The 15865-nt window shown below is 47.9% G+C and overlaps 1 protein-coding gene across 2 annotated transcripts in view; it reads right to left on the bottom strand.

Moving 5' to 3' along the window:
- Positions 1-15865, bottom strand: part of ADAMTS17 (ADAM metallopeptidase with thrombospondin type 1 motif 17) — a 398742-nt gene that overhangs the window by 133551 nt on the left and 249326 nt on the right. The window contains exons 11-12 of one of the 2 annotated variants that reach the window (XM_070478143.1): positions 10470-10574; positions 9339-9484 (exon numbers count right to left, since the gene is read on the bottom strand). In XM_070478143.1, the coding sequence (XP_070334244.1) occupies positions 9339-9484; positions 10470-10574 (251 nt within the window). The remainder of the gene's footprint in view (positions 1-9338; positions 9485-10469; positions 10575-15865) is intronic. The other variant, XM_070478144.1, reaches the window with a different exon arrangement.

Genomic DNA, 15865 nt, shown 5'->3' with positions numbered 1-15865 from the left:
ATGCTATACGTTGTCACTCTGCTTATTTAACTTATATGCAGAGCACATCATGCAGAATGCTGGGCTGGATGAAGCATAAACTGGGAACGAGATTTTTGGGGGAAATATCAATAACCTCAGATATGCAAATGACACCACCCTTATGGCAGAAAATGAAGAAGAACTAAAGAGCCTCTTGATGAAGGTGATAGAGGAGAGTGAAAAAGCTGGCTTAAAATTCAACATTCAAAAAATGAAGATCATGGCATCCGATCCCATCACTTCATGGCAAATAGATGGGGAAACAATGGAAACAGTGACAGATTTTATTTTCTTAGGCTCCAAAATCACTGCAGATGGTGACTGCAGCCATGAAATTAAAAGACGCTTGCTCCTTGGAAGAAAAGCTATGGGAAACCTAGAAGTGAAAGTGAAAGTCACTCAGTTGTGTCTGACTCTTTGAGACCCCATGGACTATACAATCCATGGAATTCTCCAGGCCAGAATACTGAAGTGGGTAGCCTTCCCCTTCTCCGGGGATCTTCCCAACCCAGGGATTGAACCCAGGTCTCCTGCAGGTGGATTCTTTACCAGCTGAGCCATAGGGAAGCCCTAGACAAACCTAGACAGTGTATTTAAAAGCAGAGACATTACTTTGCTGACAAAGGTCCACCTAATCAAAGCTATGGTTTTTGCAGTCATGTATGGATGTGAGAGTTGGACCATAATCAAGGCTGAGCACTGAAGAATTGATGCTTTTGAACTGATGCTTAAGAGAAGACTCTTAAGAATCCCTTTGATTACAAGGAGATCCAACCAGTCCATCCTAAAGGAAATCAGTCCTGAATATTCATTGGAAGGACTGATGCTGAAGCTGTAGCTCCAATACTTTGGCCACCTGATGTGAAGAGCTGACTCATTAGAAAAGACCTTGATGCTGGGAAAGATCAAAGGCAGGAAGAGAAAAGGACAACAGAGGATGAGATGGCTGGATGGCATCACTGACTCACTGGACATGAGCTTGAGCAAGCTCTGAGAGATGCTGAAGGACAGGGATGCCTGGCATGCTGCAGTACATGGAGCTGCAAAGAGTCAGATGTGACTGAGCAACTGAACAATGCACTAGAGGAGGGACAGGCTTTGTCTCTGCCTCTGGTATGTGATCTCTCCCAGCAGGCTCCTGTTGGCCCATGATGCCCACCTTCCTCTAGGCAGCTTCCAAGCGCACCACACTTTGGGAAAATTCTCAGTCTGGTATCACATGCAGTCTCACCTTTGGACAGTTTTCTCTGACATCCTTAAGTATTACTTTCCAGAGAGTTCTACCAGTGCAGCACCTCTGTAAACCTCTCCCTCATCCAGTGGGCCCTGGATGTACGCTCTCCAACGGGTCCAAGGAATTTCAGCCCTGGGTGTGTGTGTGAGGTGGGCACCCTCATCCATCCTTGTTCCGCCCTTGGGTGCCCTGCCTCAGACCTGAAGATAGAGGCTGCTTCCTGTACCTACTCTTTCTGTGTTTTAGAGTTCTTTACCCCTTAGCAGCTAGTTCCTCTATACTCCAACCACCTCTTATAGTTAATGCGGTTTTACATTAAGCTTTTCCTGTCCAAAAAAATGACTAAGAGATTTGGTTTTTTCAGTTTTCCTTTTGGTTACCATATTGAACAACATGGGAAAAGGAAGAAGCAATCCACAAGCAGCATGACTTGCTACCCACATCATCCGAGTTTTGGTGCGTTGATCTGCGGCAGGACCCTGCACTCAGCTGACTCGCTCTCTCAGATGGTGCCAATGAACCAGGCCATCCGAGTGTCACTGTGACACCAGTGAGGGCCTCCTGGGTACACCGTGGTGCTGAGACCACAGCAGGAGGCCCGCTGTACATGCCACGAAGAAGAGGCAGGAGAATCTTTGTGGGGGGAGGGCATGTCTGATGAGAAGGTCCACAGGAGCTCATGAACAGAAGCTCTGGGGGAGGACTTGAAGGAGGGACCAGCTTCACCAAGGAAGTCGCGCAGCTGAGTGGGCCACATTTGAGCTGCATGGACACAGGGCCTTCAGAAGATGCTGGAGTGGACCTGTAAACACAGGCAGGAGAGACGACCCTCCCAGAGTCTGAGAGGCAGAGGCCTGGGGTTCTCATTTACCCCGAGTCACGCAATGTAGATCAAATGGAAAGCACCGAGGAAGGCTAAAACAATAGAAAGCAAACTGGACATGGCTAAAATGGAGGATGGCTAACACGGTCGGATTTGTGGTAGAATAGTTGTCTGTCCTCAGTCTTTCCCACAGGGGCTGGAAGGGCCAAAAGGCTCCATGAAGACGCATGTAAATGGAAGGGGAGGCAGCAGCACATTGAAATCTCATCCTTGAGGACATAGGTAAGGCCAGAGGCACTTTTACATCAACTGTGATCACATGCTAATATGCCGGAGGGCATACCCTCTGCCTGCTCTTGATACTCACCAACTTGTTAAGTTGGCAGAAAGAATCAGATAGGGTGTTCTGACTGCATCCTTCAGATGAGGAAACTGAAGCTCCAATGTATTCAACAACTTCTCAGCAGGGAAGTAAGTGGTAGAGATAAGAAAGTGTGACTCACAAGCGCTCCTGTTGACAGCAGGAGCAGACTGGGGAAAGGGGCCACCCACTGGCTGTTGTGGGGCCAGGAAGGCCAGCCTGACTCACTGAGAAAGGCTTTAGGGGTGTGATGGATTTTCAAGATGATTCTCCAATATCAATCCCCAATTTCTATTTGTACTCTATCAGGACTTTACAAACATGAACAAAGTAGAAATTTAGATATAAACTCAAACGACTGGAACAGGGAGGTCACAGGAATGGATATCCAAGTGGCAATTACAGACACACTCAGATGCTCAGCCTGGCTGCTTATGAAGGAGATGCACAGGACAGCCTCGCTGTCACACGGCTATACACCGACCAGAATGGAGAGCACTGGGGAGGCCACCGCTGCTCAGGGCAGGGGGATAGCACAGCCACTCTGCAAACCAGGCCCTCAGCCACTCACACGTGCACCACGGTGGGTCAATGGACCTGCACACGCACCCAGCACACATAACCAGCACATGCGTTCCACCACGGCGAGTGGGGCTGTGCTGGAAGCCACACACTCAGCGGTAGGCGCCCGTTCTGCACATTACACCATCAGAAAGGCGTTTAAAACAGGGTAAAGCACAAGGTAGAGACGCTTTGGGGGAGAAACCGGAAAGCAGAGAGAAAGTCCTTCCGAGCTCCTGTGAGGGGAAGCCCGGCTCCTGCCAGGTGGGTCCCGAGGGCCTCGGGTGGACCCAGTGCAGAGCAAGGAAGGCCAAAGGGCTGCTCAGAGTCACAGGGGGCAGGTCTGCCCTTTCCTTGAGTGACAGGCAGCATTCAAGTGGAAGGAAAAGCGAACCGCAGCTGAGCAGAGGCATGTTTTGGTTTTCTGCTCCGCTCGACTGAATGAAGGTAGATGAGAAGATAAAGTCACCGCGGTGGCTGACACCCACTCGCCACCCAGAGACAAAGCGGCATCATCAGTTTCACCTCCTGGTCTTGCACCAAAAGCTCCGAGGAGCGAGCAAGGCAGGGTTTCAAAGTGCCACCGGGCTGCCAACACCCCCCGCCCGGGGCAGCTGCCGTCCTAGTGTTAAGGCCGCCTCTGAAAGGTGCCAAGTAACACGTGTAATTTAGGCTCAAGTGAATAAAACTGGGACTTTTAAAAACTGTCGCCATGGACACCAGGTATGTTAACAGCACACGTACAGGGGTTTCACTGTGGAAGCACAAAGCCATTACAGGCACATAACTTCACCCCTCTGGGTCTTAGGAGGCAGGCCGTTTTCCGTTCTGATGCTTGGGGGTGGATGCTGCATGGTGAACCCTGACGCACCCCTGCTTCTAAGATCCACTCACATCCCTGTCCTTTTTGTGCAGAGCCGGCTCTTCACACAAGATCAGTGGAGCCCTTTCTCTTTATGCTACTCCTCAGCCCTCCCCCAACACAAGCCTCTTAATGGGGTACCAGAATTCGCATCAGAGATGAGCTCTCTGCCTCACAGTTTTGGCACTAACAGCGACACAAATTAAGGCACGAAAGGACAAGCCTAGGAAGCTGGATGAAAACCACAGATGGTCCCCAAAGCCTTGATGTCAGTTGGCAAGAAATAAAAATTCCAATAGCTGTAAAGACCAAGACTTAGAGAAAAAATGGGGGGACTCTCTTGCCAGTATTTTGGACAGTGAATAAACCAGCTGCGGAAGATGGGAAAGGTGCCAGGAATACAAAGTGAAGGGGGTGGGGAGAGGGTGGTGGGAGTGCTCCAAGTCTGAGATGCACATAGCAATGAGATTTGGACATCCTTGGGAGCTCTCAAGGCAGTGAGCATGGTGATTTAAGGAGTGAGCCGGGGAGAGGACGCTGTTTTGGTCAGAGCTTGGATCAGGGCCGCCATCAGCTGTGCTTTGTAACAATCACCACCTCAGGCCATTCTGCAAAAACACGCTGACAGCTGCTGCCTGGACTTGAGCAAACCCTCGCTGTTCCTGCTTCTCCCGGGAAGCACCCAGGACTGCTGTGAAGCCGTCCCTGAGGCCGGTCCCTTTCCCTCCCGTTCACCTGGGTGGCTCTACGAAGGTGGGAAACCCTGTAGAAAACTCCAGAGGACAAAGAGCCTGTCCTTTGTGCTCAGAACAGGAGATGGAGCCACACTGTTATTGTGAAGGGCCGAGCTGACTACCAAGGCGTAACTATTATAGGAGTAAAAACATATTGTTTCTCTCACTTGGAATAAACAAGGCTGGAGTATGTTTGGAGCTTGCTCTCGAGAAGGCTCTGAGCACCTCAGCTGTGACACTGCGTCACTGGGAGGGCAGGCTGGAAGGAGATGGCCCCTGGGTGCAGGGACACCTGGACCCCACTCCTGGCTGTTCACAGCCCATGGGCCTCCATGACGCGAGGCGGCACAAGGGAAGGGGCCTTCCTGGTGATCCTCTTTTCTGGCTAATGATTCACAACAGCCCTTGTGTTTGGGGGGAAGGCAAGATTAGGTGTGTGCTTTGCAGTACGGGAAGATCGAACAGCCGCTTTTTCTCAGCAAGCACGCACCCGGACAGTAAGGTGCTCAAGCACACATTGGGGGGGCTGGTCTGCTGCGGGCACACGAGGAGGATGGGGCCCCACAGCTCAAAGGCCAGCGGGGGAGGGCGCAGGAAAACAAGGGAGCAAATGCATATGAGTGATTATACACTGTGATACCTGTAAAGTGAGGGGAGGGTACGGAGGGAGCGTGCAGAGCAGGCACACGCCTCCGGCACGGTGGTCAGGGGAGGAGGCCTGTCTAAAGAGAAGATGCAAGGAGGGCAGAGGGAGCCGGGAAGAGGGAAGGGGCACCGACTGAGGGGTGGGGTCGGGGCTGGTGTCTGAGCACAGAAAGGAGGGCTGAATAGGGAGGCACCTTCTACAAAGACAAACCTGCCCAGAGTCTACAGAGGCAATCTTATCTGGGAAAAGGGTCTTGATGGGTGTCATCAGGATCGCTGAATCACGAGATCGCCCTGGCTTAGTGTGGGCCTAAACCCAATGGCTAGTGTCCTGGGAAGAGAAGAGGAGGTGAAGAGACGCAGAGAGAAGATGCCTCTGTGAGGGCAGAGGTGCAGCGGTGTGTTTACGGGGCAGAGAAGGCTGGCAGCTGCCAGGGGAGGCGTGGGGTGGGCGAGAGGCCAGCGATGGCTTTTCCTTCAGACTTTCAAGAAGGAATCAACCCTGTTGACACTTTGATTTTAAACTCCTGGCTTCCAGAACTCGGAGAGGATGAATTTGTGTTGTTTTCAGACACCAAGTACTGATAATTTATTATGGCAGCCACAGGAAATAATACCAGGGCCACGGCAAAGAGCACGGATTTCATTCTGAGTGCAGTGGGGAGTGACCAGGAGGGCTGAAGCAAGAAGAGATTGTAATTGGCTTTACAAAAGAGGGGATGTCTCTGGCTTTCTGTGGAGAATGAGTCTGAGGAGGGGGAGCACAGGGTAAACAGGGAGGCTGATGCTGATGGTTTGAAAAGACCCTGAAACATTGCTGCTGGGTCCAAACCTGACCTGTCGCTGCAGGTTGTGTGACCTGGAGCAAGTCACCTAACTTCCATACGATTCAGTGTTATTTAATACGTACAATGAGGATTAAAACAAGATTGCCTCTCCCTTATGGCAGCTTTAGGTGATTTACTACATGTGGCAAGTCACCTAACTTCCATAAGATTCAGTTTTTAACATGTACAATGGGGATAAAAAAAGAATGCCTCTCCCTTATGGCAGCTTTAGGTGATTTACTACGTGCAAATGCCTAGAAGGGAAGCTGGCAACTGGTGAGAGCCCGTGTGCCTTGTTCTTATCACAATCAGATGCGGAGGAGGAAGGGAAGGGACAAGGGGACACGCATTGACTTCGGGACTTTGAACTCAAGTTATGCAACAGCTGGTGGTGCTATTTACTGAGGGGGACGTGGGCTGGGAGGGGAACTAGGGGGAAGTGAGAAGGAAGTTTAGGAAGGGAGTTAGGTTTGAGGTGTCCGGGAGAAAAACCAAGGGACTGTGGTTGGTGGGACTAAGATAAAAACAGGGCACAAAGGGGCCCTCACCAGATGCCAGCTTCCCTGGACACTTGGGGGCAACACAAAATGCCCCTGGAGTGTCCCAGAGCAGAGAAAGCATCGGGGGTGGGGACAAAGCATGTGGGCACCTTAGCCAACATCATCTTCACAAAATACAAAATCTAGTCCCATGAAAGTTGTGCCTAACACAATTAATCAGCATTAGTAACATCTTGCGCTTCCAGGTGGCTCTAGTGGTAAAGAATTTGCCTGCCAATGCAGGAGACTTAAGAGATACAGGTTCAGTCCCTGGGCTGGGAAGATCTGGAGGAGGCCACGGTAACCCACTCCAGTATTCTTGCCTGGGGAATCCCATTGACAGAGGAGCCTGGCGGGCTACAGTCCACAGGGTCACAAATAGTTGGAATGACTAAAGCGACTTAGCACACATGCTCGAAATAGCATCTTATTCTTGCAACAGAGCCTTCACCTAAACGCAATTGTATTGTTGGGACATACAGTCCTTTCCGAGGTATTTAAAGAGTCAGATACTCCTCTACTATGATATTTATTTGGTGTCACCTGACCTGAGATGAAGTATGTAATGTGCCAAAGGACAGCAGTCTTTGATCAGGGCACCTGAGCTCCAATCAGAAACACGGGACAACCATGACAGCCACAGCCTTTGCAAATTGTGCTCTGCAGTTGACAAAGCCTTTCCTTCTCTGAGTCTCAAAATAGCAAGGTAGGAGGCAGGGTATGTGGTCGTGCCCCTGTTTTTCTCTTAGTGCCAACATCAAGAGGGGTCATGAATTAAATATAGACCAGGTACTCCAAGTGGGACCCCATGGATTGTTCCAATTTTTAGATAAATAAGCCGGTAACAGTCACATGTTGCTACGAAAAGTGGCCCTGGGATTTGAAGTCTAGCTCCTCCTACTGTACCTACTATACCTACTATACTCTACTTCCTGTCACGGAGGAAACTGAGAAGCAAAGAAAGAAGGATCCGCTTGGAGGTCACAGGACCAATAACCAACAAAACCAGGCCCAAATCTCCATACCATGATTCCAAACCCAGAGCTCTCTTCTGGGCCAGAGGTGGAACTATTTTAATATCATCACAGAGCAACGGAAAAACAGAAACCAGTATTAATTTCTCACCACTTAGCTACATACCTCTTCTAATCATCCACCCACCTATGATGGCTAATTTTACATAACAACTTGACTGGCCGTAGGGTGCCAAGGTTGAAAACTATTCCTGGGAGTGTCTGTGAGTGTATTTCTGGGTGAGATGCACATTTGGATCGGTGGATTCCTAGAGCAGATGCCCTCCCCAGTGTGGGTGGGCATCTCCCAGCCAACTGAGGGCCTGATGAGAACAAAAGCCCTCACTGAGCTGGTATGTTTACTCTATCTTCTCCTGCCCCTGGAGTGATATTTACACATGTGCTCCCTGGTTCTCTGGCCTTCATACTGAATTACACCTGGGCCTCCAGCTCAGGTGGCAGATCAAGGGATTTCTTAGCCTCCAGGACCATGTGAGCTGATAATAAATCATATATATATGGCTATGGGTTCTGCCTCTCTGGAAAATCGTAACATACCACCTATGCTTTTAATTAAGAACTCATTTCTAAAAGTTTAAATACCTACCTACCATGCATCAGGTACTCTGCTAGGTGCTGGAAGAAGTTTTAATAAGACACAGTACGTAATGCCAATTCTTATGGCGCTACCAGAGAGTACAGTGTTCTCGGCATTGCCTCAACTGTGAGCACAAGTTTTCCTTTAATCCAGAGGTTTTCAGCCTTGGCTGGACATTGGAATCACCTGGAGAGATTCACACAGCTGACTCCTTGGCCCCACCTCCAGACTTTGTGATTTGATTGGTCTGGGATATACCTTGGGTGTCAGAATTTTTAAATACAAGAAGGGTTTGCTAATCACTCATTACTGTGATTTAACTGATGATATAAGCCATTTCCTTTTAGTCATAATTTATAACTTTCTCATTTTCAAAATTAATGTGATGTAGTTAATGGCACACAAGATATAAAACAGATTATTTAAAGAAACATTAAAAGTTGGAAATTTCAAGAGAAGAAACATGCCAAACCTGTGATAAAGGAATTGCCACAACTGAGGATAAGATCTAGCCCTGAGTTTTTCAGAGCAAATGTATAGAGGTGAACAAGGGTTATCATAGGTGAACACAGTGTCATCAGAGTCAATAAAAGGAAGCCTATGAGGGAGGAAAAAAAAACAACGCAAAATGTTATCTTCTGTCAGCTCTAACAGGACAGGTAAAAGATATCTGGATACACAAGAGCAGAACCCACAAATGCTCTGTGACTTTTCAACAGCCAGGCTGCTCCCAGTTCAGCTCTTAGCCAATTTGAAAGTCAGCCCTGTTTTCCCGAAGGTCTGCCGGCTTCCCTGGGATGACCCTCCTCTAAGGCAGCCATGAAGCAGGCCAGGAGGGATTGTCATCCAGCTGTCTCGGGAAACGGTTCTGCTACGGCCCACGCAAGGGAGATGAGCCAGCTCCCCACAGGACTCACTGCCTCCCTGTCACAGAGAGAGCTCTGCTGAGCTGAGATGCCATTTGAGGCACACAAGGCCTGGCGCCCCGGACCTTTGGTTCGAGTTCACTCTTCAGCTCAAAGCCTCAGTGGGAGACAGCCGCTGCTCTGCTAAGGCAGCGAGAGCTGCGGTTTGCACACCCTGATCCAGGCACCCTGGAGAAGGCTGGCGGGGGACTTACGGAGGGTTGTCACATTTCCTCTGCCGGAAGCGGGCTCCCGTCCCACACGTGCGGCTGCACATGCTCCAGGCGCCCCAGGGGCTCCAGTCTCCGTCCACATGCTCCGGGATGGGTGTCTTGCTCACGCACTCCCCCGCGCGGCACCACTGAAACACAGCAGGGCGGCAAAGCTGCTCACTCACGGATGACCGAGGTCCACTCCAGGCGAGAAAACACCATGCCCCCAAAGCCCCCAATTTTCATAATTTACACAAAAGCAGACTATTTCGGGGTGTGTATGTTTGCTAACTTTGGTAACATTCCTTCCATATCCAACTGACATTTCTAAGGCTCTGGGGTTAGGATTTTGCCCTAAATGACATGATGTATCTGGTGTAGGTTCTCAAAACTCCCAGAAGAAAAGGATGAATGTACATGGCTCACAGAGAGACTTCACCTTCTGCAAACTGTTTAGTGTGAGTCTTTCTGGAAGGCAGTATTTCCTGGCTCTGTAGTTCTGAACTTCAGATTTGGGATTGGTGCTGGGAGATGACACAGCTAGGGCCATGTGGGAGAACCATGGCTCTTTCTGAGGATAAGGGAAAGTCAATCCTCAAAAATAATTTCCCAAAGTGTGCAGCACAACCCCAGGGGCACAAGATGTGATTAAATAGTCGTGATCATAGCCCCTCTTTCAGTTCTTACAGTAAGACTAAAGAGAAAGCCTCAGACTGTGGTGGCTGGCCCTGACCACCTCTAACACTTCAGTCTCTCCTGTTAAAGAAGATCAGTGTGAGGGCTGGTGCACTTGACCTCTAGCACCGTTCTCATTAAAATCATCTTATGACAGTGATTTGTGCATGGCAAGTAATCCTGTTTTTCCATTTATGGTCTGCTGATATAAACATTTTAAGTAAATTCACTCATGTAACAAAAGGAGTTAATTTAATAAAAGTATTAAGTAAATGATTCCTGTATAAGAGGAAAGGAGAGAGGTGAATGTGTCCCTCCGTGCCTGAAGTGGGCTCCAAGGCATTTCTAGGGTGGCCCGGGGCATGTCAGGGGCTCCTGAGTGCACTTTCCAGAAGAGGTGCCAATGTGCAGAGGACATGGGACTGGCTGCCTGCTACGGGCAGTGGGAAGCAGGGTTACCTTGTCTGCCCCACACTCTGTGCCATCCAGGGGAGGGTCCAGTTTGGTCTTGCAGGACGTATCTCCTTCCACCAGGCACCACAGTCCAGCGCACATCAGATGCTGCTGACAAGGGAAGGAACGTGACTGCCGAGAACTTTGCACTCAGGGCCAGAGGCGGGGCCCCCTGACCGGTTTGGATTTGGGATATAAAACATGAGGGGAGGAGGAAAGGTCATGAATTTGCATGTCCAAAAAATAGATGCTTCATTTCAACTAGATCATTTAGCTCGACAAAATTCCGTGCATTTACTCCTAGGAGGGTGGGTCTCATGGGGGTTGAGCTCAGCAGTTCCTGAACTAGCTATTGAGGGCCTAGGAGGTGTCTGGCACAGGCTGGAGTCTGGAAGCTCTTAACAAGTAGACATATTCAATGTAGGAAGGTATTAATACAAGGCAGACTCCCACACGTCACGCAGAGCACACGGGAAAAGAACTGCAGCAAGCAGGCCTCCTCAGGGCGGGCTGGCTCTGGAGCTGAGGCTGGTGCAGCAGCTGTGTGACCTCAGGAGACAGAGTCCAGCAGGCGATGTAGGCTCAGGGCCACCCTGGGCTTAAAGAGGCAAGCTCCAGCCCTCCCCAAGGTCACCTGCCTTCTAGCTCAGCTGAGCCATGTGTGATTTCTTATAGTATTGCACCTACAGAAATTTCTTACCATCCACGAATATACAATGAAAATAATTCTGCTGAAACAGGAACAGGCATTTAAAAACATAGACTCCTATTTGTATTAATGGGAAACTCAGACACGAGAAAGTGCTCAGAAGGAGACAATGTACCAAAATAACTGAAGCAGGCTGTAGGCCAGTGTCCTCCCCGTCTGCCTTGGTCTCCCCTGCAGGACAATGTCTGCAGGACCTGCTGTCTCCCTGACTTCCCTGTTGTTAAGAGCTGTCCTCTGGCCAGGGAGCAACCTCGACCACAAGGGACGGAGGACACCCATCTCCTGGGTGAGAGGCTCCGAGGGTCCCAGGGGTGGCCTGTTGTCCACACATAGTGCGTCTTGCCTGACTGCCCCCTCACTTCCCTGCACCCTCAAGGGCTTCCTGTGATCACTTCCCAGATAAACTCCTTGCACCCAAACCCTTGCCCTGTGGTCTGAAAATTGAGAACAGATGTACTGAAGGCTCTTGAAAGACACAGTACTTCCATGATGTCAGAGCCAATCAGGAGACAAGGTCTGCGGGGAGTGGGAGAAGTCCCCTTCCGGGACCTGACTCAGGACCCGCAGACACACCTTGGGCAGGGTGACGGTTAAGGTCCCCTTGTGGGCTCTTGAGGGTGTGGGGGCTCAGTACAGAGGCCGGCTGTTCCAAGTAATTGTGAACATCTGCTCAGAGGAGAGTGCAACTGTGCTGTCCAAAGTCAGAAAATGTTTAGATGTTGAAAGGACAGAAACAAAGGTGCAAAGGGAGGGAAAGCAGAGCCACCGGGCTTGACAAAGAGCTCAGAGCAGCCCACGGCCCTTTCTCATTTTTCAACTATGTCGGAGCTGCTCTGTGACCTTAAAGACACTGATGAGTTTGAGCGGAATTTTGCACAGTGGGGTTCGGAAAAGCCCCCACATTCCCATGACTGTCTGCCCCTCAATGGAGCAGTAACAGGATGAGCGGCTGGAGCGCAACAGCGACTGGTCCCATAAAGACTGACAGCATCTTGTTAAATATGTGATCTCGTGCACTTTGACCTGAGAGCTCTTCCAGAGGGTGGGGTCAGTGTGTGGACACGTGTTCATGAGACAAGGCGGGCCCAGGAGGTGAATTTATGGGGATGGTGAGGGATTAGGAGACCTAACTGCCCTTTAGAAGAAAGAGGAAGACTGGTGCAAACTGTTTATTATGCAATTTATAGACAGTTTAAATCCCCAGGTCGGTAGGTGCCCAATATGCTACTAGAGATCAGTGGAGAAATAACTCCAGAAAGAATGAAGGGATGGAGCCAAAGCAAAAACAATACCCAGTTGTGGATGGGACTGGTGATAGAAGCAAGGTCCGATGCTGTAAAGAGCAATATTGCATAGGAACCTGGAATATTAGGTCCATGAATCAAGGCAAATTGGAAGTGGTCAAACAGGAGATGGCAAGAGTGAATGTCAACATTCTAGGAATCAGCGAACTAAAATGGACTGGAATGGGTGAATTTAACTCAGATGACCATTATATCTACTACTGTGGGCAGGAATCCCTTAGAAGAAATGGAGTAGCCATCATAGTCAACAAAACAGTCCAAAATGCAGTACTTGGATGCAATCTCAAAAACAACAGAATGACCTCTGTTCATTTCCAAAGCAAACCATTCAATATCACACTAATCCAAGCCTATGCCCCAACCAGTAACTCTGAAGAAGCTGAAGTTGAATGGTTCGATGAAGACCTACAAGACCTTTTAGAACTAACACCCCAAAAAGATGTCCTTTTCACTATAGGGGACTGGAATGCAAAAGTAGGAAGTCAAGAAACACCTGGAGTGACAGGCAAATTTGGCCTTGGAGTATGGAATAAAGCAGGGCAAAGGTTAATAGAGTTTTGCCAAGAGAACGCACTGGTCATAGCAAACACCCTCTTCCAACAACACAAGAGAAGACTCTACACATGGACACCACCAGATGGTCAACACCAAAATCAGATTGATTATATTCTTTGCAGCCAAAGATGGAGAAGCTCTATACAGTCAGCAAAAACAAGACTGGGAACGGACTGTGGCTCAGATCATGAACTCCTTATTGCCAAATTCTGACTTAAAATGAACAAAGTAGGGAAAACCACTAGACCATTCAGGTATGACCTAAATCAAATCCCTTATGAATATACAGTGGAAGTGAGAAATAGATTTAAGGGACTAGATCTGATAGACAGACAGCCTGATGAACTATGGATGGAGGTTTGTGACATTGTACAGGAGACAGGAATCAAGACCATCCCCATGGAAAAGAAATGCAAAAAGGCAAAATGGTTGTCTGAGGAGGCCTTACAAATAGCTGTGAAATGAAGAGAAGTGAAAAGCAAAGGAGAAAAGGAAAGATATACCCATTTGAATGCAGAGTTCCAAAGAATAGCCAGGAGAGATAAGAAAGCTTTCCTCAGTGATCAATGCAAAGAAATAGAGGAAAACAACAGAATGGGAAAGACTAGAGATCTCTTCAAGAAAATTAGAGATACCAAGGGAACATTTCATAAAAAGATGGGCTCAATAAAGGACAGAAATGGTATGGACCTAACAGAAGCAGAAGATATTAAGAAGAGGTGGCAAGAATACACAGAAGAATTGTACAAAAAAGATCTTCATGACCCAGATAATCACAATGGTGTGATCACTCACCTAGAGCCAGACATCCTGGAATGTGAACTCAAGTGGGCCTTAGAAAGCATCACTATGAACAAAGCTAGTGGATGTGATGGAATTCCAGCTGAGCTATTTCAAATCCTGAAAGATCATGCTGTGAAAGTGCTGCATTCAATATGCCAGCAAATTTGGAAAATGCAGCAATGGCCACAGGACTGGAAAAGGTCCGTTTTCATTCCAATCCCTAAGAAAGGCAGTCCCAAAGAATGCTCAAACCACCACACAATTGCACTCATCTCACACGCTAGTAAAAATTGCACTCATCTCACATGCTAGTAAAGTAATGCTCAAAATTCTCCAAGCCAGGCTTCAGCAATACATGAACTGAGAACTTCCAGATGGTTAAGCTGGTTTTAGAAAAGGCAGAGGAACCGGAGATCAAATTTCCAATATCCTTTGGATCATCTAAAAAGCAAGAGAGTTCCAGAAAAACAACTATTTCTGCTTTATTGACTACACCAAAGCCTTTGATTGTGTGGATCACAATAAACTGTGGAAAATTCTGAAGGAGATGGGAATGCCAGACCACCTGACCTGCCTCTTGAGAAACCTATATGCAGGTCAGGAAGCAACAGTTAGAAGTGGACATGGAACAACAGACTGGTTCCAAATAGGAAAAGGAGTATGTCAAAGCTGTATATTGTCACCCTGCTTATTTAACTTATATGCAGAGTACATCATGAGAAACACTGGGCTGGAAGAAGCACAAGCTGGAATCAAGATTGCTGGGAGAAATATCAAAAACCTTAGGTATGCAGATGACACCACCCTTATTGCAGAAAGTGAAGAAGAACTAAAAAGCCTCTTGATGAAAGTGAAAGAGGAGATTGAAAAAGTTGGCTTAAAATGCAACATTCAGAAAACTAAGATCATGGCATCTGGTCCCATCACCTCATGGGAAATAGATGGGGAGACAGTGGAAACAGTGTCAGACTATTTTTTTGGGCTCCAAAATCACTGTAGATGGTGACTGCAGCCATGAAATTAAAATATGCTTACTCCTTGGAAGGAAAGTTATGACCAACCTAGATAGCATATTAAAAACAGAGACATTACTTTGCCAACAAAGGTCCATCTGGTCAAGGCTATGGTTTTTCCAGTGGTCATGTATGGATGTGAGAGTTGGACTGTGAAGAAAGCTGAGCGCCAAAATATTGATGCTTTTGAACTGTGGTGTTGGAGAAGACTCTCGAGAGTCCCTTGGACTGCAAGGAGATCCAACCAGTCCATCCTGAAGAAGATAAGTCCTGGGTGTTCATTGGAAGGACTGATGCTGAAGCTGAAACTCCAATACTTAGGCCACCTCATGCGAAGAGTTGACTCATTGGAAAAGACCCTGATGCTGGGAGGGATTGGGGGCAGGAGGAGAAGGGGACGACAGAGGATGAGATGGCTGGATGGCATCACCGACTCGATGGGAACGAGTCTGAGTAAACTCCGGGAGTTTGTGATGGACAGGGAGGCCTGGCTTGCTGTGATTCATGGGGTCGCAAAGAGTCGGACATGACTGAGTGACTGAATTGAAGGGAACTGAACTGAATCTTAACTTTTCTAATCATCAAAGTAAAAGGAGAATGAGGTCAGGCAAAGATTTCTTAAATAGAACACAAAAAGTACAAAATGTAAGGGAAAGAAACTGACGAATTTAAAAATGATATTAAATATTAAAATGAGCTGGGGTGGGGAGATGTTAAAATAAAGAACCTGTGTTTATCAAAAACAACTGTAAGAAAATGAGAGATGTTTGCAATGGGAGAAAGATTTGTAAGGCACACAACCAACAAAGATTTGTATCCAGAATATGCATAAAACAAAAGCCAAAAACTCCCACTGTTCAATCAAGAAAAAGGCCCAACAGAAAAATGAGCAGATTTGAGTAAACATTTGACATAATAGGATCTATACACATATAGGATGGACGGAAAACATAAAAGGATGCTTGATTCCATTAGTCACCAGAGAAAATCAAATTAAAGCCAACCAGCTAAAACACAAAAATAAAACAAACAAAAAAA

The sequence above is a fragment of the Odocoileus virginianus genome, chromosome 16 (assembly GCF_023699985.2).
Source record: "Odocoileus virginianus isolate 20LAN1187 ecotype Illinois chromosome 16, Ovbor_1.2, whole genome shotgun sequence".
Classification (NCBI taxonomy): domain Eukaryota; kingdom Metazoa; phylum Chordata; class Mammalia; order Artiodactyla; family Cervidae; genus Odocoileus; species Odocoileus virginianus.
The sequence above is the reverse complement of the archived record's forward strand: the minus strand, read 5'-3'. Positions and strand labels throughout refer to the sequence as shown.